Source organism: Notechis scutatus, chromosome 2 (genome assembly GCF_049901735.1).
Source record: "Notechis scutatus isolate UNSWTSFEM ecotype Mainland chromosome 2, rNotScu1.2, whole genome shotgun sequence".
In the NCBI taxonomy this organism is placed as follows: domain Eukaryota; kingdom Metazoa; phylum Chordata; class Lepidosauria; order Squamata; family Elapidae; genus Notechis; species Notechis scutatus.
In genome coordinates this window covers 51,945,346-51,969,793 of record NC_142010.1, presented here as the reverse complement: position 1 = coordinate 51,969,793, position 24,448 = coordinate 51,945,346, and the positions used below count along the sequence as shown (strand labels likewise).

Genomic DNA, 24,448 nt, shown 5'->3' with positions numbered 1-24,448 from the left:
TCATTCTTGTAGTCCTGTAACATTTTACACTGAGTCCATTAGAAAACTACATAAGTAAACAAATGTAATGGTTACTAATCACTTTTGGTGCCAAAGAGTAAAACAATTTATCTTCTTGTATTGATTGGTAACATATTAGGGCACTAATGTATTGGATCTAAACAACTGTGCTATACTGAGGGCAAGTGACCTGAAGGCTTTCTGTATAACCTTTAACCTCTATAAATCCAGAGGGAACAGGGCTTATGCAATCATCAAATTTCCTGTACAGCACAATTTATAGTTTTTCCTGCATTCGTTTAGTGAATAATGGCACACTACTTACATTTATGCCATTGATTTTACATACACTGAATCAATAATGCTTACGGGGCAAAACCTTCTATTGGCTCAAAGACTACGACAGACTTTTTAAAGCAATATTAGATGCTGAATGTTGTCTTCTTCCTTTCTATGCAGCTTAAATTATTCCAACTTTTTAATCATTTTTTTCTTCCATTTATGTAGTGGAATCTTCCTCAGTCTATTCAATCATAGAAGTTAAGATGCAGAAGGGATCACCTAGTCCACGAATGTCAAACTTATGGCGTCACATTGCCATCATGTGATGGTTTTGTGACTTTTTTCCCTTTGCGGAGCTGGGGTGGGCGTGGCCTACACATGATGCACCTGGCCCATGGGCCACCAGTTTAACACCTGACCTAGTCCAACCCTCTATCCAGTATAGGAACCTATTACTACAGCATCCTTGTCTGCTTGTATACTTCCAGCAAAGGAGATACCACTTCTCAAAGCAGCTCCATTGTTTAATAGTTGGTATGATCAGGAAATTTGCTCCAATGCCCAAATGAAATCTACTTCCTTGAAATTTAAACTCACTACTTTTCCACCTGGCTTCTGGAAAAACACTGAACATTTCTCTCCACAGCCCATCAGATATTTGAAGACAGCTATCATGCCTCCATAGAACACTTCTGCTGGTTGACCATACAGACTCCTCCCAACCATTCCTCATGTGTTTTCCACCCGGATCGTTTATCAGCTGCTGTGCTCTGGACATTCTGAAAGTGATAAACATCCTTCCTAAAATAGTGTCCCAAACTGCTGGCAACATTTGAAAGCAATCTGATCAAAACAGAATGAGTTCTGTTGATCTTGACACTATCTCCCTGTTGAAACAACATAGGGTAGCATTTGTGTTTTTCACATCTCCATAAAGTGCTGATTCATGTTCCTCTTAAGACCAAGACTGTGAAATCCTTTTGTACGTATTGGTGTCCTCTTCCAGTCTGTGTATTCATGCCTTTGCCTTTTTCCCATCAAATGTTAAGACTTTTGCATATTTCTCAGTTGAATTCAACTTGGTTTCTGAACAGCTTGTGAAGATCTTGTTGAAACCTGGTTCTTTTCTCTAAAGCATGTGCTCATTCACTCTCTCCCCCTCACCCAGTATTTATAGTTTGCGAATTCAACAATCATATTTTAAACTCTTCATTTATTAAATTCCCCATCAAAGACACAAATGCTCTGTGCTGAAGAAGGTAGTGTTACTACTGGTGGTACAGCCCTAATGTTTCCTCCTGCCCTAATGTAAAATTTATATACACACACTCATACCCATACATGAAGAATAATTTTACACTCCTATTACCATATTCATATTTGGAATTTCTTGGCCTCCTAAAATGACAGATTGTTAGAAGGCGAACAAAACAATTGCCAATGAAAAGAAAAAGCCCAAATTATGTTTAAGGTATTGTATTTGTCATGATTGCCTATAATTTAAATACAACTCTAAAAAGAAACAATGTTCATCAATAGTTTTGAATCACCATCACCATATTTCTCCTTAGAGGTTATCTAGTTTAAAGATAGATTGTGGTAGATTTTGTAACCCATGCTGAACTCTTCTCTATGCTTCTGATATCCAACTATTTTTTTCACAGCAATTGAAATTAGAGGACATTCCAAAATGTATTACATTATATAAAAAAGCCTTAATAGTTTTTGAAAAAGGAAAAATTGTATTTCCCTTCTCTTAAACCTAAAAAATCCTCATTATATTGCAGCCCTTGGAGCCAACAAAATGCCTCAGTGAAAATAGGGTGGCCTAGTCCTGTCCTTTGTGAAAACCATGCTAAGGAATAAAAATAACCCAACAATTCTTCTTCTCTTTGCCCTTTTTTTTCTTAGCGAGAACACTAATGTGGGTTGTCATCCTTCTGCATCTCCTATAAAAGCTTGGCATGAAAAATTACAGTTTTCTTTCCAAATATGTATCTTTTCTGACATTTATAAATTGTGGATAAAAAGCTTTTCATAATATGATAAACTGCATGTACCAAATGCTCTTCCTCATGAACCAGTTTCTGATCAAAATGTGTTTAGCAGCAAATGAACCATGTGGAAATCACAGAGTATTTGTCAACAGGAAACCAGAGCCCACACACTGACAGCATCCAATCCATGCAGAAAAGTCTTTACAATGAAGTATAACAATGATGATCACATACCTAGGAAAACATGCTCCCACCAGAACCTATGAGCAATTGCAGCAGATTAAGTGTAAATATTATCTAAGCTGAGCTAAACTACAGTTGTATTCCTATGATTCTGCATAGGAAGAATCATATGTAAGACAAATGGAAGTTATTATTTTGGGAAAAATAAAAACAAACTAAAGCACTTTCCCTCTAGCTTTCATATACTTCAGTTTAGCTCAGCTCACTATGCAGAAAACATCCCAAGACCTTTTGTAATGTGTGGCAAATTCTTAGTTAGCTACCCATATCACAAGTTGGCATACATCATGTCGAGAACTCTTAGACATTTTAATTAAGCCTCTACTTAATTTGAAATAGGAAAGCAACGTTTCCAATATTTCTGTACAACACCCTTTTTTTTGGAACAATCACATAAATATGAATTGCAAAAATAAAACAACTACAAACCCTTAATATAACTTTTGCTTGCAATCAAGTGGCAAGACTAAAGCTTTTTAATATTGTGCCATTAAAGTGAATCCCAAGAAAGTATTTTTGCTCTTCTTATTCTAGAAGAGATAGAAGAACAAGAGAAGCAAAGCACTTGAAGGGCCAGTGCCCACTTTATCATGATCACCATCTCTTTCTTACTAGGTACTAGGAGGAGAGTCCTGCAAAGTGGGAGTAAGCAGTATTCTAGGAAGTGACTCTTGCACAAACCAACTGCCATCCATCCTGACAGCACTGCCATACTACATTAAGCAATACTATGACTCAGGATTTATTCAATTTTAGTTTATCAGAATTGCTTAACTGCAACTTATTTGACAAGATAATTAAATGTTCTTCATGGAAGATATGAATTCTACCACTTTACAATTTAACTGGCACAATAAGTTACGTTTATGCAAGCATAAACAAGTGCCCAAGTTGGCTTCGTTCATTTAATTCAATGAATTATTCTGAGGAGCAGAGTAAGCATCAACATTACATATTAACTAAATTAAAGAGACAGATAAAGCAAATAATCTGCCATTCCCATTTAATAGAAGGAAATGTAATGACCAACAAACATTTGTTCAGTAATTTTGCTTTCTAGAGCACCAAGCTTTTCACTGCCGCAAAACAGAAGCTACTACCTAAGGACAAAACAGAGTTAGGATCCCAAAAATCTGAGAAACCAGTTCTTTTCATTTTGGTCTCTTTGTTAATTTGAAATTATACTTTATAAGTAACATTTCTTTAACCTAATTCCTTTAAGAACTATTTTTCTGTTAGCCACGTGACCATTTTTAGAAATACAATTAGGACCTTCAGATGTTATCTTATGGGTCATCTGAAATTTTGAACACCACATTTGAAATGGCACTCCCTATCAAACAAAGTCAGGTCTGTTTTGTAAAGTTAAATCAAAACATACCCATATTAAAATGTATGGTGCAATCTACTGGCATTGCCCTATTGCAATTGCTTCTTCAGAGGCAATTTTTCTTTAGCTCATGTGCCCTATGTGGAGACTGGCTCTACAGATTTGTGGCTTCCCCAGTAGATTTTTAAGGAAAGTGGAGACCCCAAAAATAGAAATAGTTCCAAACTCTGATGATCATGGCATTTTATAATGCCCAATTCTGCTCAAGTGACATATAACAAACCAATTGTACTCTTAGAAATGTGGCTTCCAATCTCTATAGATAACTCTGAAACTGTTGAAAAAAAAATCCTTGTTACACCTGATGTTAGGAGCAGACTTTCACTATTACATGAATTGGCCTTTCCCCACATCCTTTGCATATTTGTTCTCCAGAACCTATCAACTTCTGGAGTAAATCTGGGAGCACATATTGGGTAAGTCTGAGTCAATGACGTTCAATGACCAGTTGACTAACATAATTTAATTCAATAGTAAATATGGTCTCTATACATTTCTGTCATATACAGTAGTTTCTCCCTTTATCACGTAAGTTTCTTTCTCAAAATCATGAGTGGAAAACCTATACTTAGCAACTGTTCTCTGGCAGGCCACTATCATATAATGTGAACATTGGATAAAAACATAAAATTGGCTAGCTTCCACAAGGAGAAATATAGAAACAGGGCACAAGAATTTTTGTTCTTGTTAAGTTTATTGGCGTGTTCTTTACAGAAGAGTTCTGGCTACATATTAGAATGTAGATCTCAGGGTGGTTGTTTTTTTTGGGGGGATATAGAAATGCTGCATTCAAGAAAACTACAAATGCAAGGATAAGTAAGAGGGCAGAACAAAATGGCCACGGTAAACGTTAGATGTAATCCAGACAAGGGATGTGAGGAGGAGGAGAGGGAGGAGGAGGAGGAGGAAAGGACGCTTGGCCATTAAAAGTGACTGTCACTACCCAGGTGGAGCTATATCTGTATGAGTCGGACGTTTCATATTAAAATTCCTCTTCACACATTTGTAGAGTAACTGTTAAGGGGGTTAAAAGGAAACAAAGCAATCATTTTGAAAACTGTATTTAATTTCTGAAGTCCAATAGTCCGGCACGCAAAATCATGCATTTGAAAATTTTTCACTACAAATAAGCCAGGTAATATTTTTCAAAGAGATGAAGCTTTTTGGCTCTTAAATCAATAAAAATGTTTACATAATTCTTGCTTCTACTGTACAGAATACTGTCTCTATTTGGACTTGTGCTGCTAGCACGCTGCATTTCACAAGTGTCCTGTTCATTTCCTAAACAGCTTGTGTTTCAGTACTTAAACATGTAATTCAAGAATTTTACACTAATTTATACATTTAATCGGTTGCATATATTAACATGTACTATAAGATTCTTTTTCCTAAAGAAGCCATTACATAATATGTGGATACTGTAAAAAGATCTGATTAGTTAAAAGTAACAAGCATTAACAGATACATACAAAACTCAACCTAGTGGGACTGAGTGCTGAGCTTGCAATGAACTATGAGTAATCAGCCTTCCCAGCTGCTGCCGCCTTCACAGGGGAAACACAAGACAATTAAAGGGAAATCGTTACAGTGTATCTGTACACAGTTTCTTTCCAAGGGACATCTGGATGTAGCTTAAGTTCCAAATGTAAGAGGTTCCTTTTTAATAACTAGAGGATAAAGGTCTGCTACCATAAAAATGTAATGGGATGCAAGGATACTGATGAAGTTGTGGGGAGGAATGAATGGGTTTACAAGTTGTTCACGGTCAGGGGGGCAATTTTGGCCGCTGAAAATGGTATCTTTATTTCCCCCAGGACAGGAGAAGGGCCATTTATGGTTGAAGGCCTAAGTGTGATATCGGTTTGTGAAGGACTGTGCTTAATCCCTCCAGCCCCACCCCCCCCTCAGCAGCTACAGCTCTCCGCAGAAGCCTTCGCTCGGTCGTTCTTGTCTAGCTTGATAGGTTCCGGAAATTCATTGTAAAGCTCCACTTCAGTTTCCTATCAGGAAAGAGGACAGCGGTCACCAACTACAGCTCAAAACTATTTTGCTCAAGTTGATCAGCTTCCTGCCTTGGGAATAGGAGGCATGCAAACTTCGTATCATTTCCAAGGAACGCTTATGGACATTGCCTCCAAACTGTCCGTAAAAAAGGAAGGCTAAGCCTTTCCTGCCATGGACGGCACTAAGTGAGTACTAAGGGAGGCAGAAGGCAGCTCATACGGCTACTTTTTTAAAACAATCCCAATCCTAATGACACCAAAGATCCCACATAAGAATCCCCCCCAAATAGGATGTTAAAATATTGCAAATAAGCTGGTCATTTGGAAAAGTAAACTGAAGGACTGCTAATATATAAAAGACACACCAATGGCTGTTATGGTCTATAGCCAACCATCGGCAAGTTTGATCTTATAAGGGGAATATGAACTGATTGCCAACAGAGGGCACTACGCAGGGCTCACCTGTTTAAGTGCATTTCGTGCAATTGTCTGGAAAGCTTGTTCCACATTAATGGCCTCCTTCGCACTGGTTTCAAAGTAAGGAATATTGTTTTTGCTGTAGCACCAGGCCTGTGCTCGCTTTGTGGTAACCTGGCAACACAGGAAGATTATTTCATTAAGTTCATACATTCCTATTAACCAACAACCCTTTGTTTATTAACCAATAGCAAAGGACTTCACATTCTTTCCTAAGCTTTAGAGCTCATGAGCACCGAGAAATTTTTGTACACCCGAAGCTTCTCTCCAAAGAGATGTTATTCTATTTACATTCTCAAAAGCAGGTATTTTATTCAGGCACTTTGGTGTCACATTTTGCAAAAAAAAAAAAAAGTCCACTCTGAAAATCTGGTTGTTAATTTGCAATCCATCCTTGGGAGGTGGTTGGGGGGGGGGGGGGGAGCCCTTCTGCTCCGATTCTAGTTCGATGTAGCGTCCTACTTACTTGTCTATTTTCTAAGTCAATCTTGTTTCCCAGCACAACAAAAGGAAAGTTCTCAGGATCTCGTGGACTGGCTTGAATGAGAAACTCGTCTCGCCAGCTATCAAGAGTTTTAAATGTGTTGGGAGCCGTTACATCAAAAACCAGCACGCAGCAGTCCGCTCCCCTGTAGAAGGCGACTCCCAAAGACTGAAACCGCTCCTGCCCTGCTGTATCCCATATCTGCAGAGAAGGGAAGAACACAGTAGCTTAATAGCAGACCATTTGCTCAAATCAAAGAGAATCTGATGCTTTCAAATGTGGGAACAGTCCTAGTCCTGTCTTCAGATAGACAGTGGCCCCGTGGTTCTTGCCTCTCGTCTTTGAAACATTTTTTGCATAGCAAAGAACTCTTGGGAATAAATCAGATTCACAGTCACATGAAGAAGCCCTATATCAAAGAGGCTGTCAGCTTCCTTCTAGAAATGCAAGGGTAGCAAAGGAAGTTGGCTTCAGATCTCCTCTTTCATATTTTAGAACCAACGTGAGTAAGGTTTTAATCATATCAGCCCAATTTCTTTATGGCCACAAATAAGGAATGTAAAGTCAACCCACACTTCCTTTTGAATACTTTGGTTCTGAGATAACTTATCTCTTCCTTTGGGGATGAAAACAGCCCTTGGGAAATTAGGTCTCTTTGCAGCTGCTCCCATTGCCACTTTGTTACAAAGCAGCTTCCCCCTTCCCTACCGCTTTTTTCTATGGAATTCGTTGTGGAAGAATGTCTCCTGAGTTGTCTTTGCAACCACTCTAGAATAGAATAGGCCCAGATGTGTGATCTAATGAGATATATTAATATTTGAACTGGGAATTCTGATATTATCCATTAAGTACAGCAATAGTAAGATCCCATAATAAAAGATGAGTAGCAGAATTTGACAATCGATTCATTATCTTTATCATTATCAAATAACTGACACCAACTATGTAAGATCTGAAAATGGCCAGTTTATCAAGTCAATGCCCATATTGCAAGGTAACTTTAATCTGATTAGAAAGACTTTGCTACTGTATATTAATGTAAGCAGAGTTGGCATACATTAATTAATGCAAAACAGAAAAAGAGTCTTCTATAAGAAAATGCTAAAAGCACAGTCTTACCTGCATTGTGACTAATCTGTCATCAACCATCACCTCCTTGGTCAGGAAGTCTGCTCCTATTGTAGCTTTGTATTGATTACTGAATTTCTTATTGACATACTGATTCATAAGAGATGTCTTTCCCACCCTAGGCAAACAGAAGAGAATTCAAGCCATGGAAACAATATCACAAGCTCAATAATATATTCAAAGTTTATAATCTTGGGCAGATAAAATGCTAGTTTGCATGCATCTCCTTTTCTTTTTTGATATATAGGCAGTCCTTGACTTATGACTGGCAGCTTAGCAACCATTCAAAGTTACAACCTACCTAAAAAGGGGACTTGTAACTGGTCATACCATGTTAAATATAAACTTTAATCACTAAGTGATTCAAAATTCTCAGTCTGCAAAGCTCTGAGACAAGAGACTACCCATCCTGGATTCTCCCTTCGGCTCAGTGGAGAATTATGAATTCTATTACTTGAATTCCGTATCTACATCTGTTGATTGCAAGATGTAATATTAAGAAAAGGAATCAAAGGATTCTTTCAGTTACAGCTTTCCTATAACTGAAACATAGCACTTTGCCACATACAGCTAGTCCCTAACTTACAACTGACCATTTAACAACTTTGCAAAGTTATGATGAACATGGAAAGACTGTTTTATAGTCTGTAAAGCACTTCTGGTTGTCCCTTGTGATTGCCATCCCGTTGTGAATATGTGACCATGTTTCGGGTGCTTGGCAACCAGCTTGCATTTATGGCAGGTTGCCAAGTGAACCACAACCATGTGGTTGCCATTTGCAATCTTCTCTGCTGGCTTCCTCAGAAGTCAATAGACAAACCAGCAGGGAAGATTGCAAGTGAAGATAAGAGGAGTTGAGGTCTGGTTCCTGCAGTGCTCCGAGGGATTTCCTGTCACTTCCATGTGGAGAGGGGGAAATTCCTTGGCAGGCTTCAGCAATGGACCTCATTGAGCAACTGTTCAAAGTTACAACTGCACTGAAAAAAGTGACATACAATTGGTCCTCACACTTAGGACTGTCTTAGCATCCCTATAGTCATGTGATCAAAATGTGAGTGCTTGGCAATTGGCATGTATTTGTGATGGTAGTAGCATTCTGGGGTCATGTGATCTCCATTTAGGACTTTCCCAGCTGGCTTCTAATGAAGAAAATCAATGGGGAAAGCTGGATTAATTTAATGACCATATGATTCACTTAACAAATGGGGTGATTCACATAGCCACCATGGCAAAAATTTGTAAAATTTTTAACCCATTTAACCACATCACTGAGCAACCAAAGTTTTGGTCTCAATTGTGGCTGTAAGTCAAAGACTACCTATATTACCATTTGATAAGCTATTATGCCTTATTACAGTGGCTGCTGCTGCTGCTCAGATGGCATCGCCTATATTAATGAGATTAGCAAACCCTGATGCCTCTTTGTTTACTGATAAATAAGAATGATCTAAAATTACATATTAGCAGTATTTATTTCAAGACTATTTCAGTTGCAAATGTTTTTTACAGGGATGTTCAAGATTGTCGGAACATTATCTGAATCTCTAGCTTATTGACCTCAGATTCAAGTACACAAGCAGGATTTCTTTTAACCAGTCGCAATAGCTGAAAGACAGCTCTCAAAGATGCATTTAGTAGTTCGTAATTTGTCTGATTAATGATCAAATATAACTTAGTACTTCATAGTTTGTACACTATTTTACTAGCATACAAATATTATATTTGTATACTATATATATTATTAATATATTAATAGTATTATATTCCATATACTACTGTGTTTCCCTGAAAATAAGACCGTCTTATATTTTTTGCCACAAAAAAAGGCACCAGGACTTATTTTCGGGTGGTGGTGTACTGACTCACCTCACTTGCGTGCATTGCCCTCCCCCCCCCCAAGATTCCTTTTTGCTGTCAGAGGCCTTCAGAAACTTCTTCTACAGCCGGCAAGGCTTTCCTGAAGGCCTCTGCAGCCGATAACAGAGCTCTGGATCAATCCAGAGCTCTGTTATAGGCTGCAGAAGCCTTCAGGAAAGCCTTGCCGGCTGTAGAAGAAATGGCAATAGCAATAGCACCTAGACTTATATACCACTTTATAGTGCTTTACAGCCCTCTCTAAGCTGTTTATGCAGTCAGCCTATTGGCCCCAACAATCTGGGTCCTCATTTTACCCACCTTGGAAGAATGGAAGGCTGAGTCAACCTTGAGCCTGGTGAGATTCAATCTGCCAAATTGTAGGCAGCTGTCTGCAGAGTAGCTTGCAGTACCACACTCTAACCACTGCGCCACCGAGGCTCCTAATGAGTCGGCAACGCAGGTGTCGGGTGTGCGAGGCCTGACTGCAACTGTCCAAAGGTAAGTAATAGGGCAGCTCCACCCCCCATTGCCACCCTAGTTTAATTTTTACCCATGCACCCTGGGGTGGGTGGGGTCATAATTAGGGCATATTTTGGAGATAGGGCTTTTATTAGCCGCACATATAAAAATCAAGCTAGAACTTACTTTAGGGGTAGGTCATATTTTTGGGGAAACACGGTTGTATTATTTTAATACCAGTATATTTTATATTTTAGCTGGTATGATTTTGAGGCAGTTACATTGCTGATTGAATCACGTGTGTGTTTTTTAAACCTTTAATATGACTGATATTGTTTGTACTTTTGATGTACATTATCCAGAGTTACTTCTTGTGCTAAATTTGATAATAAAATAATGCCTAGAAAACTACCTTTGAGAGCTGGCCAACCATTGGATTTTAATTGTTTTTTTTTTCTATACTGCAGTATCTTATGTAATAAAGCATCCTATGGATCAGATTATCAAAAATCTGTTGATTTATTTTTATGCAAATCTCACAGTCTGTCATATCTACTTATGTAAAGCTTAAAAAAAGGGGATGGACGGACAAAAAGCTAGCATTTACTCCGTGCACTATACTTTAAGCAATCAGAACTATTTTGCCAGAATCACAGAGATGAAATGTTTTGACAATTTATTGCAACCCATGTTTGGTACTGGTTTGTTACCTTATCTGGAAATTATTTTTAACATATTTTTTCACATTTGTTAATGTACTTTGTTAGGCTAGATATTTACGCTATTATTCACTGCCCTTCTTTTGCAAAACTTTGTAAGCTGACAGATTTTCCATTATTCTTCATTACAGTACATTTCAATTGCAGAAAATCTTAAATTTCTATATTAATCTTAAATTTCTATATTATCTTGGGCAGTTTGTATGGCTTAGTGTAATGTAATTCTTTTTGCTGACCATTTTTAAGCAATGCTAGTCAAGGCAAAATTTTATTATACTAGTACTTACCCTGAATCTCCAAGAATGATGACTTTGAGTAATACTTTCTTTCTAGAAGTCATTATTGCAGAATTCAGATGAATATTCAAGTGCACTTACTAGACAAAAAGAAATTACAATATAAAAATCTTGTGCTGCAATCCTTTTGCTTTTACAGACAAGTCAAAATACAGGTAACATATTAATATTTCATATCCTTGCAAACTAGGTACTAGATATTGCTTTCTTGAAACAGATGTAAAGATGGAACCACTTCATTGCAAAAAAGCCTCTGTTTGGCTATTTATCAAATCCAGAGAATGCTTAGCTATTCAACTTAAGTGCCCCATAAAGTATAAAAGCAGGAAGGAAAGATTCCCCAGAAACTTCACTAATGCTGAATGCTATCCATCTTAAAAGCATTCCAACGTTTTCCTTTTTGGCTTAAACAAAAAATAGCCTTAGTTATCTCCCTAAAGCTGGTTTATGAAAAAAAAAATTAAGTTTCAGGTTAATAGTCTCAGAAATTCCTCTGTGAAAGAATGAAGTGCTTACTACAGCTTTCACACACACACATACACACACACACACACACACATTATTGCAGAATTCAGATGAATATTCAAGTGCACTTACTAGACAAAAAGAAATTACAATATAAACTTAATTCCAATATGGAGAAATAGTAGAAAAGAGAATGAAGTACAGAAAAACTGTACATTAGGCATAACTTCTGAGGTTACATGAAACATCTGCTCTGCAACTGTCTAAGTATAATTATGCAATCTACTGCAAACTGAAATTCCAACGAAGTACAGAATAGCAGCTTTATTTAAAATGTCCAGCAAGACTATGATTATTAGGCTTTTAAGTTGTGAACACATGTTAGTACCGATATTCTGCTCTTCTGCTGTGTAAGATTCACAAATGTTGAACATTAAAGGAAATGCCATTATGGATTGCAAGCTTTTTAAGGTAGATGTAATGCTGCAGGGAAACATTGCGTGCCAAAAAAAGGAAGTGCCCAAATTCAAAGGTTGCTGGTAGTTTAAAAAATATTAAGGCACAGTTGAATTCAGCAAGAAAGTAGAAGAACAAATAACTACAAAATCATACAGTGAAATTTTAACAGAGTACAGAGTTCCATTATTTCCCAAATTCTAGTAAATCAAACAGCATTTGATCATAGCAAACCAAATTGCATTATTTGTATGATGAATGTCATTACACAAATGATAAATGCAGTACTGCAGTACTCAAATACTCCCTCTGTGAAGGACATGGGTGCTCATGAGCATGAGATATAAATAACAAATGAAATAAAATTGCGATGACATTTAGTCCCTTCCAAGAAAGTCTGTTGCACTGAGTAAATCATGGTTTTATTGTACTGCTTATAATTCTAGATTTTGTCTTTGGAATTTGGAAATTCATTTCACAACCTAATTAAGCAGTTATTTAAAAAAACAATCTTTGCTATGCTCAATAAACTAGCCCTTATTTTTGAAGACCACTTAACATGGGTTTCATTTCCTCCATATTATCTCCAATGGTGGGGATTCAATGTGTTAACATTCTCTTGATTGAAATAATTTTTCTTTCAGATCTTAAGCCACAGCTTTCACGCAGACAGCACTGCTTTCCAAATGCCAATGGAGCTACTCAGTACCAGCAGAGCATAACTGCAATTATTAACACTTACATGATTAAGTGCTACTATAACAAAGCAAAATAACAGACAGAGCACACCTACAAAGCTTAAGCTTGGTGCAGAATGTGTTTAAACATACCCAGGGGAAAAATCTTTGTAATTTTAACACAAATTAGTCAAAAGAACTTTCAATAGCATGCAGATATCAATCAGTAAAATAGAAGCATTCATTAGACAAATCCTGCAGTCATGCTACCTCCTTAGCTCCTTCAAGGGAAAACTTACAGGATACAATAGTAGGATTATAAAATCAATTATAATATTTAAAATTATCTTCAGACAGTATCACTACTTATGTGTTCAATCACACTTTGGCCACTTGGCCAATAAAGTATTCTACTCTACTCTACTCATCTAATTAAAAAAGCCTTCTGGAACAGCTTTTTTTAAAAAAATTGCACCCCAAAGATGAAGAGGATCAGAGCACATCTCTGGTGCAAACTCTTCAGCAACTAAGGGACCTGATTGTTTTCCTGCAGATCTTGCATTACCCAACTAGGTAACATTCATTCTAATGATGACGATGATGCCTTGAAAATCATAATGACTAGCACTGATATTATCTAGCTTGGATAGTGAAACCCCTGCAAGAAAACAACCAAGCTCAGAGAGCACCAAGGATTTCCCATTTCAGCCTGAGCTACACATAGTCTCCTTTACTGGTAAACAAAGGGATCATTTATCAGGAAATTATCTCCTGAATCTCCTCCTCCTAATCTGTCAACAGTTGGGAACTACTAACATTATCCACTCCTAAACATTTCATTAGTTATCTAAAACATCATGTAATGTTATCAAGTGTGCACTTTCCTATAACTTTTAACACACTTATTTAACTGGTTAAAAATACCATGAAAAAGTAGTTTTTAAAAAAATAAAATGATGCCTATCAATAGCGCATTTGATATAGCCTATGAAATTTGAAGCATCTATAAAAAGTTAGCACTATGCCAGCAGCCAGTGCATAGTTATTACAAATATAATGTCCCAACATTAACAATTGTTATTTCATGTATACATAACTCTTGTCCATACAGCATCCTTTTGAAGTTGTGGTTTATTTCAGACACACAAAAAATGGTATTTCATAGGAGGCTGATTACTCAAGTCTCATGCTGTAAATCAATGTTTTCCAATTAGTAACTTTCAGTATGTAGATTTCAACCCTCAAGATACTCAACCAGAGTACCGCAAATTAAAGTGTTACATATTTCAAATTTGCTGTGGCAATGTTAAGGTATCACTCTATTGTTGATTTATTTCTTCTAAGGCATACCTATCTATATGTAAGTTCATTTTCCCAACTAAGTAACTTTGCTACATGCCTTAGCATGTAACAGTAAACTTTTGGGAGATTTTGAATTCTAGTCAGCTGATGATGTAGGGGCTTTAATGAACCGTTTGCTATTTTGATAAAAATAACCAAGGGGAGATAACAGAGGTTAAGGAATTGAATTGTAGTATTTGCCTATATGAAGCAAGCTTTTATTGATAATTCTATTTCTTTATTGCTGTATTTCTATTCCCTCAGGTAACCATAGAAACAGTACTTGGCACAAGTCTGCAAAATCAGATTACAACAACATGTGTGGGCTCAGAATGCTTAATCACATTCCTTCCTTCATGGAGAAAGCACTTCATAATTTCTTTTCTCCATAAGGTCTCATTTTTATTGAAGTGTGATTTTAAACTTAAGGTTTGCTAGTTCTCTGAAAAAGAGTATGAAGCCAAATAGTCAGTATTTATTCTATGGGTTCCTTGGATGAGAGTCATGATACCAACTGTATCTTCCTCAGTAAGAACATTAATAAGCTTCATACAGTAATTTAAAATAGCACTTACCTGGGAATAGGCTTGGCAAGAATGATCAAGATGGTTATTTCCAATTATTTCCAGACTGTAAAGAACTTGTAGGAATCATTCTGTATAGTTTTCCATAGAGAGCTTACAACTATCCTTAGTGCATGAACATTGAGTGAGCCTTCCAGTCCAGAAGAAATAGCCCTTAGACTTATATTCTGCTTCACAGAGCTTTTACAGCCCTTTCTAAGCAGTTTATAGAGTCAGCATATTGCCCCCAACAATCTGGGTCCTCTTTTTAACCACCTCGGAAGGATGGAAGACTGAGGCAACTTTGAGCCAATAAGAATCGAACCGCTGGCAGTGGGCAGAATTAGCCTGCAATACTTAATTCTAACTACTGCTCCACCACTGCTCATAATGAAGAGAGATGCACTTTCTTACACACAGCCACCTTTATTTCAACAAACATTGATTTTTCTCAAACTATACCCTATCCACTACTTTTCATCCAGCATTTGCACATCTTAAAATTGTCCCATTCATTTCCCCATTTCTACTTTTGGCTATTTACCATATAACTTGCAATCATGCATTCAATTTTTCCATCAAGCACAACTCAGTCATAATTTTGGGATCCATACTTGTTACAGTCATGTAATCTAACTTTCCAAGCATGTCATTTGAATTTTCAGTCAAAAATGCAGCATGACTGACTTATAAAGAACATTTGCATCACCAAATATTTTATATATTCATAAATGTTAAGTAATCCATGAAATACATTCTTTTACTATCTATTCAGTATCAAATCATTAAAGCATTCTATTTATTCTCACATATTTACTTCCTTTGTTATATACCAATCTTATATTCAGCAGCCACCTTTTAGTTAAAAATCCATAATTCCAATCTATTTCCTTTATTCCACATCTTCTCAATATTGATTTTATAATGTGAGAAAATAAGTTTGTTATACATATCTTAATCAGGTGCTGAAGAGGTACAGTCTGGTTTGTGGATACTTATCCAGCATAAACCCAAACTGCATTCCCCAAATTTTTCTTGCTTCATACGCAAGCCACATTTCAATTTTAATAGTTCTCCAATTATACTATATACACCTGCATCATTACAATTTTCAAGGTTCACAGCATTTCTTTCAATCTTTTGTTTTGATTTATAACATTCTTTTCTTCTGTCCAACAGTGTCTAAATCTTGGAGACTGCCAAAACAAGCCCCTGCAGCTTTCTTGGCAAGGCTTTTTTCAGAAGTGATTTGCCATTGCCTACTTCCTAGGGCTGTGATTATCCCAAGGCCAGCCAGCTAGTGCCTAAAGCAGGAGCAGAACTTGCAGTCTCTTGGTTTCTAGCCTAATGCCTTAACCATACACCAAACTGGCTCTCATATTATTGCCACACAAATCTCCAAAATACTAATTCTGTTTGCAACTATCATTTTCTCTATGCCCAGAGATTTTCCTTTCACCCTTAGTTTTGCAGCAGTACTTCTTATCCACAACTTCTACTACTTTATCATTCTACCAAACATGCTTCTTCATACTTCTCAGCATAACTCCACGGTGCTTTAATGCTTCTCTGTCATACATTCTTTCCCTCTGGTCCAATTAGCTTCCACATACTCTTGTTTTACTTCCACTTTTGATTCAATTTTGTTGAATGATTAATCTATCTTCTAATACTTCTTTCATATCATCAACTATGGTATCTTTCTATGCAATTAGACCTGCTTTGTAATGGTTCTGATTTTTATCTTTACACTCACCCAGCCTATGGTACTGGGGAAATGTTTGAATCTACACTGATTTTTGATGCCCATAGGTTTCTCCCTGTACAGTGTGCAAAACCTATATGAAATTACTGGAAATACTGATTTTGGTGTAAATTGATGGTGCCTAGCTCATTACTTCTTACTACCTAATCCAAAGGAAACGTAGCACTACTTTTATCTGAATCTGGTCTGGATGAGGAAAAGCAAGCTGAAATCAAGTCAGAGAAGATGGAGATGTTGTTGATAAGGGGAAACCAGAAGCAGGGATTGAGGTGGTCGTCTTGAATTGCAGACCCCTGGAAAAAGCAGATTTGCATCTGAGAGTGCTCCTTATCCCCAATGTATTCACTATTTATCAACTATTAATTCTTATGGTTTATAATTTGTATTGTTATGGCAAAGCCGTAACAATCCAGCAACTCTACTTTAGCCTAATCTAATATGTTAAATGAACCCAACAATTAAGTTAGGTAAAAGTGTGCCATTTGCTCAATAGGCAGTACTATGTAATTTTTACCTAGTTCTACATTACAAAAATACTGATTCTGAATTAGTCATACTTGTTGCGGAGTCATTGTTCCTGTTATAAATATATTCTCCCATAAATTTCACAATGTTTAGTAATTTTATAGGTTTTCCTTCAAGTCTTTTCCCCCCAGAAGACTTGAACAGAATAATCTTGCCAGGTTTTAATTATTTGTCTTCTAACAATGACAATTAGACTAATAGATTTGAGAACACGTTACATTTTAAAGTACCCACTAAAAGCAACACTAAAAAAAACCAAAACAGCTGCATCCTTAGCTATATATTCTTGATGCTGGCAAAATACTCTTACAAAAATGCACATACTTAAGCAGCAACAATGATATCACCAGGCAGCTTTAAACAAGCTGCTGCATCAGTTTTTCATTTTTATTAAAAAACAGATCATAAGCAAATATGCTTGCAGCAAAAATATATGCAGGCTAGATAACTACTGTACTGAAAACTACCAAGTCTATAAAATGCCTGTATGAAAAGCTATACTATTTCAATACAGGTAGTTTCAACTGTTAGTGAGCATTTGAAATTACAATGGCACTGATAAAGGTAACTTACAATTTGTCCTCATGCTTACAATTGTAACAGTATCCCCCCCCCATGGTCACCTGATCAAAATTTGGGTGCTTGGGAACCAGCATGTATTTATGGTGGCTGCACTGTCCCAGAGTCATGTGATCACCATTGTGACCTTCCCAGATGACTTCCAATGGCAAAATAAATGGACAAAGTCATATTCACTTAACAACCATGGCAACAAAGGTAAAATTAACTCGCTTAGCAACAGAAATTCTGATCCCAATTGTGATTGTAAGTTGAGACCTACCTGTACACTATTTGGTTATAAAGCCTAGCTTAACCTTCCAGTACACAAATGTGAGTTATCTAGTACAGCTCCCTGAACCAGCTCTCTATATGCTGAGTTTAAATATTTGAAAAACTCATCAGCAATGCTAAACTGAAAAGTAGGGAAATGTTAGCGAGTGAAAATCTTTTCTGACTGGTGCATTTCAAAAGTGTTAGATTACAACTTTCTCTCTAACTAGAAATTTTTCCTATATTTTAGACAGCTTACTTAACTGCTGAGCATCAGTGCACAATGCTTAAACAATGCTCAAACAGTAAATGTTCCAATTCTAAGTAACACTAGCAAGAATTTATGTTCTCTATACGTTGCCTGTATTTTTATTTAAAGGGATGCTTACACTCCTTAAATATTAATATTTAGAGAATGCAATTGGTCTGCTTGAAGTAATTTCACCATGCATCTCAAATAGCTATGCTGGCAGAAGCTTCATTTTCCACTTTGCGTTTATAACTGAACCAAAGCTGTGATCAAGAGCACCCAAGAAAACTGAAATATAATTGGCATGAATGCCATAATTATTACCTCTATTTGTCTAAAATCCACTTCTGAATATCTCACTGCCTGCCTACCACAGCTATTTATGGTGTCAACATAAATTGAATCATATTCTAGAGTGAAGTTTAAAAAAAGGAATTAATTGGCACTTAATGCATTCAGTTATCTTCCAAGGAATACCATCAGCCCTCTTAACCTTGAATCTTCCATACATTATAAATTACAATTTCAATGAGTATGATCAAATATCAGAGATTATAGAAACCTGGGATAACTTAAATTGGAAAAAGAATAAAACATTAAAAACAAATGACATAGGCATAAACTAGGGCTTTCTTAAATGGAATCCTGCAAGATTTCTATATTAATTCACTCAAAAGAGATGCCTAACAGTATACAAGTGTATCTGAAACTAAATGATCTGAATCAGGTACAACAGTCTTCAGTTGAGCCCTGTCAAGACTGGATGGTTCCTACAAGGATTATACCATCTTTGGTGCTAGATGGGAAGGCACTGCCCCAGAAGATCCAGCATGCAATCTGGGGATCCTCCAGATTCACAACTCCTGCTCAAAAAGTATGTTGCAATTGTGCATTCAAGCTTAAGAGGGCTGATGGTATTGCATTCCATTCCATTAAATCAGGCAGAGAAGGCATGCTCAGGGTTTTATTGGTCAGGGAGTTGCATTTGGTAGGTCCTAAAAGATGGGCCTTCTCTGCTATGCCTTATGGGACATCCCCACCACCACCAAAGTTAGGCTAGCTTTTTGTTTAGGAATTCCCTCAAGTCTTGGTTATAAGACTCCAGTCAATGGAAAATAAGAGAAATTCTTAGATGGCTCAACTATGATTGATATTGCTCTGTGTAATTTGTATATTTTAAATGTGTTGATAATATCATTTTAATTATGACTTTTATAATTGGTTTTATCTGTTGTTTTATTCAATTGTTGTATCCACCCTGAGTCACTTTATGTGAGATAACTGGTCGTATAAATGTGATTGATAAAGCCAATTTTTTTAGTAATGCTGGCAGAGGCTAAGATATGAAAGAGGAACACAGACACATAATGGTTTTTATATATTCAATTTTAGCCAACTATTCACTCCCCACCATATATACGCACACTGAAATTTGTGAGTTATAACTTCAATATTGCTCCAAATTTGATAGGGGATCTGATAAATCATAGAGAGCAGCTCTGTAAATACATCATAGTAAACAACCATCAAAACAAATTGCATTACTTGGTGTAATGTGTCTCTAGCTATTATCTGGCAACTGAGCAAGATACAGAAATAACTTTTAAAGGAGAGAGTAATTAAAATGGCAATGTGGAAGAATTAAGTGGATGAGGGATTTGTCTAATACAGAATAAAGTATTATAAACCAATAATGAGAGTCAGTTTGGAGTAATGGTTATCAGGCTAGACATCGTGAGACCTTGAGTTTTAAGTATAAAACCAGTTATGTGACTTTGGACTATCACTCATTCTCATTCTATAACCCTAGGAAACCACTTCTGAGAATGTTCTCAAGAAAACTGCAGGGACTTGTTCAGGCAGTTGCCAAGACTGACTTGAAGGCAGAGGTGGAGCACATGAGCATTTGGGAAAGAAAACCATCTTAACAGACAAGGCCACTACTAACTTTGCCTATTACTGTGGACTAGTCATAATTCATTTTTATGAAAGTTCAGCAATAGCATCTTTTAATTAAAGAATATTTTGATGATTTCCATCATACTTGTGAAATTAGTTGTCACAGATGGGACTTAGGATTCCAATAAAGTGTCATTGCCTATTCCACTATTAATATTGCTTCTATATTAATGGTGAAATGACTAAAATTGATCTCAGCATGGATTGCACTGTTAGTTGATATGAAACATACATTGCTAAGTGATAGGAAAAGTAACTATCACTCTGTAAACCAACACTGATTTCTCAACTTCTAAACAAAAAACACTTCACTATTACTCTTTCACATGTTACTGTAACAGCTTCAATCATTTATAAATATTTGTTACTTCATTTATTACCTCATGAATCACCTGTAATCACCTGTCTTTCATGCCTAGTCATATTACCAGTGATAATATACCAGTATAAGCACTTCAAGTTCAACATTTATGGGTGGGTAGCAATGAAATTTAATTCTGCATTTATCCTCAGATTTAAAAAAAATTATCGTACTTCTGACCTTGTTGTGCCATACATACTTTTAACGTAACTGACCTTTTTGGATACTTTCAAGTTAGTGGGGGCTCCTGATCATTGCCTGGACTAGTCCCTGCAGTTTTCTGAATAAAATTTCACAAGTGGTTTGACACTTGTCTCCTTCCTAAAGCCGAGATAGTGGTCGGACCAAAGTTATCCAGCTGGTTAGATGCCTAAAGGAGGACTAGAAATCACAGATCTCCTGGTTTCTAGCATGGTGCTTTAACCACTACACAAAAACCTATCTCTTCATTAGTCCAGGAACACAGAACATTGCCTTACAACAAATCAGATTGGTTCAATAGTGTCAGTATTGACTGGAAACAATTATCCATATTTTTTATATTTAGGATATTTTTGTTGCCAACCAGATGCCCCATTATTGTGCTAATCTTATCAAGTAGTCAGACTGCCTCAAATCACTCACAACAATAAGTTATGTTTATAAATGAGTTTATAAATATCCACAGTGAAAAATCTGATTTTGGTTCCTGGTAATCACATTCAACTTACATTATTTCTGAACAGGTGAACTCAGAGCCAGAATAATGTAACGGTTAAACCATCTGATTAATACCAAGTAAACCCAGATACTAATCCATCCTTAACCATAAAAACTACTGGATGTTGGGCAGCCAATCTCATGGGGTTGTTTTAAATAGAAGGTACTATAAGGATGACCTTTATTTATAGTCCAAATACAATTGCAAATATATGCATAGAATCATAAGACCCTGTAATTGGTCTAGAAGCTACTATGGATTTGCTCACATTAACCGTTCTATAGCATTAGATGCAAGTCTCCTACAGATCCACCACTACTCAAAATTTCACCGGTTTGAAGCAACAACTATGCTTTATATATCAGGATGTAGGGGATGTTTGTATTATTTGCCTACAATTTTCAGTACAATAAACCAACAGTTCTCAAGCTATGGGTTAGGATCCTGGAAATTGGGGTGAGGCCAGGGGCATAATTTTTTAAACCATTGCCCAGGTTAGGGTTGGGAATGCTGTCAAAATTTAATTCTGGAATTTGCTAATTTTTCATGGGCAAGCTCTAGAGGGCAGTACAGATACTACAAAATTTAATAACATTGTCGAGTTTAAATTGAACTATTAAAGAGATGCAAAAGGAAAAAAGGAAAGGAAAAAAGGAAAAAACAGCCCAGCTGCCTTTTGAAAACAGCACTTAAGACAGCTATGACCTGGATGACTGAGAATGTCCAAAGACATTCCTTGTCATGATTCATAGAAAGTTACCCAATTCCTTTCTCATTTTCAAAGGTGGTAATACAAAGTTTGAGAATTTCTTATAAGCAAAAAAGAAACATTTAAGAGCAAATTGAAATATTTACTTTGAATAATGTATGTCTTACAAGTTATTTCTTTTCAGTTATATTAACTGAATTTTAAGAGAAAGCATATGACAAACCTGCCTTTACAGAAATTGATTACTACAGAGCCTATTTTCTATATCACAATTTCCAAAGCAATAGGTATATACTAGTTTCCTCTAGAAACACTCAATGACATTTAATCCCTAGATAAATTGCACTTAACTACTCATGAACTAAATCATGTGCTTAATCAGCTGCTGCAATCACAAGGAAAGACAGCATGCTTGCTCTTCCCAGCTAAGGAGGGAAAACATAGAACAGGAAATATACATGGATTCCATTTAATATCGGTTAATTTTACTACCCAGTAACTTAATAAAAAAGGAAATTATTTTGAGCTGCACACAATCTAAATCAGATATCTAGACTATATATTTCTTTGAGGCCAGAAATATTTTAGAATAGTTAAATGTATTGCTTAGCTTTCATTGTGATATGCAATTATCACAGTAAAATCAATTTAGTGGCCCAATCCATTACTGTCATTTGCCTTAAATTGCCAGGCTTTAAATACCTAAATATTCCTAAATATGGCAGAAACTGCTTCTTCAGTATGATGACATACTCATATACAACAGCACCCAAGATAAGGTTAGCTCTCTTCAAGGGTATCAATGAGTCAAGTCTTGAAATCTACTTTTATCCTGAGTCATTTGTTGTCTAGCATTCAGATTAAATACTTATGGCAATACAGAAAGACACCGCTTTGTTTACCATCCCTAACTTAGTAAACTACATCAGTGAGATAACATTGTGAGTCCCAACTGATTCTACCATCCCTATACTCAAAGGAAACTCTTTTGTGTTAGATTGAGCTCAACTGTCCTTGTACAATAATCGCTCAATTGATTCCGCTCTTGAATTTACTTTCAAAAGTATTGTCTAAGCAACACAAAAGGGCTTCTTGTGCAGCACAACCTGGATCATATAAATCATACAAAACTGCACCAGGTTCAGGTAGAATGATCCCAATAAACATATTAAGATGGCAGCATTAAATCTCTGGGGGGGGAATGACACTTCTATTTACTCAAAGTTAAAGATCTTAAAGTCGATTTATTCGGAACAATACAGGCATTTTCAAGCTGAGAGATGGAGTGAGAAGAGGAGCAAGGGAACGGATACCTTGGTAAGTAGCTTCGGACATTTAAAAAAAAAAATGCACAGAAAGCTCCCGCTTGTTTAGATATCGAAGTTCGGTATTTGCCGAACAACAAATTGAAGCCGGGCCAAAGCCACGAATCCCATGTTCCATTAAGTCTTCAATTGGGCAGGAACAGGAAGCGTTATTGTTTAGCCAGCAAAGGCAGGCAGGAGGGAGGGCTCAGCAGCTCTCACCTTTTCAGTTTTCCAGTGGTGGGCCAGGAACCAGCTACGATCAACCAAACCACGCAACCCTTACAACGGACGAGGGGGAGGGGGGTTCCCTCTAATCCACGTTTCTTTGTTCCGGAAAAAACTGAGGCTGGTGGTGGAGAAAGAGGCGGAAGGACAGGAGCCACCCCACCCCCCCAAGCTTCTTCCCAGGGACATCCTACCGGCAGCCTCCTCGCCTAGCCAACCCCCCGCCCACCGCAGACGGATCGTTATTAAGCGGCTGCCTTCCCCTTGAACTGGTCCTATGGAGAACTACCTTTCTCCCCAGCCCCAAAGCCAACAGGGCGGGGCCCCTGACGGCCGCTCCCTCCTCCCGTCAGCGAAGGCGGCCGAGGGGGAGAGAGAGGAAAAAAAGACAGCGACAAAGGAATCCCCCCCACACACACACACTCGGACGCCCCCGACAGAGCCGCGCCCTTCTCCCCGTTCTCCAACCCAGCGGGCTAAGCGAACGCGCCCCCCGCAAAGCCGTTAGGCCACTCTCCCGACGTCGAGCCCAACAAGAAGACACCCTCGCGTTGGCGGCGCTCTGGGGACCCACCCGCCCCGTCAGACTCACCGTGTAAAACAACGAAACCCGCCTTTCTCGCAACCGTTCCTCCGCACCCTTCAGGACCGCCAACCCTCCGCTCCCTTCGGCTCCGCTTTAATGGGGCCAAACACCCTCCCCGCTTTCACTTCCGCCTCTTGCTCACCCCTTCCGGTCACGCGACTTGCCCGGCGTCTTGATTGCACTGACGTATAAAAGGGCGGGGCCAAAGGCCGGACGGGTTTCGGGAAGCCTTTGGTTCTAATTGGGGCCGGCTCGCGGTCTAGTCTAGCCTTTGTCGGCGCCTCTATGATACGTATAATTGAGCCCCCTTGCAAAATTCTGAGACTGGGTTTGTTAACGAAAGGCTGGCCGCCGAGGAGCCTCTGACTACTGTAGGTTGGTGTCCTGCTCCGG

General features: G+C 37.5%; 1 protein-coding gene across 2 annotated transcripts; it reads right to left on the bottom strand.

The window, feature by feature from the left end:
* Positions 1-4,960: 4,960 nt before the first annotated feature.
* RAB7A (RAB7A, member RAS oncogene family) lies at positions 4,961-24,191 on the bottom strand. 2 transcript variants are annotated; one of them, XM_087954708.1, is made up of 6 exons: positions 24,058-24,191; positions 11,327-11,415; positions 7,996-8,122; positions 6,859-7,077; positions 6,378-6,506; positions 4,961-5,912 (listed from the first exon to the last, which is right to left on the bottom strand). In XM_087954708.1, exons 2-6 carry the CDS (start codon positions 11,377-11,379, stop codon positions 5,817-5,819), a joined length of 624 nt encoding a protein of 207 aa, XP_087810834.1. In that variant the 5' UTR covers positions 11,380-11,415; positions 24,058-24,191; the 3' UTR covers positions 4,961-5,816. The 2 variants fall into 2 exon arrangements, with proteins under 2 accessions (XP_087810834.1, XP_026533764.1); XM_026677979.2 differs by having other exon boundaries at positions 24,062-24,191.
* Positions 24,192-24,448: the final 257 nt, after the last annotated feature.

What these genes read in the sequence shown, in the direction of transcription:
- RAB7A (XM_087954708.1), bottom strand. Translation starts at nt 11,379, where the DNA reads ATGACTTCTAGAAAGAAAGTATTACTCAAAGTCATCATTCTTGGAGAT. An exon ending in ATCATTCTTGGAGATTCAGG is followed by an intron (nt 8,123 to 11,326) that starts GTAAGTACTAGT and finishes CTGTTTGCCTAG; the next exon opens with GGTGGGAAAGACATCTCTTA. An exon ending in CACGAAATGCACTTAAACAG is followed by an intron (nt 5,913 to 6,377) that starts GTGAGCCCTGCG and finishes CTTTCCTGATAG; the next exon opens with GAAACTGAAGTGGAGCTTTA.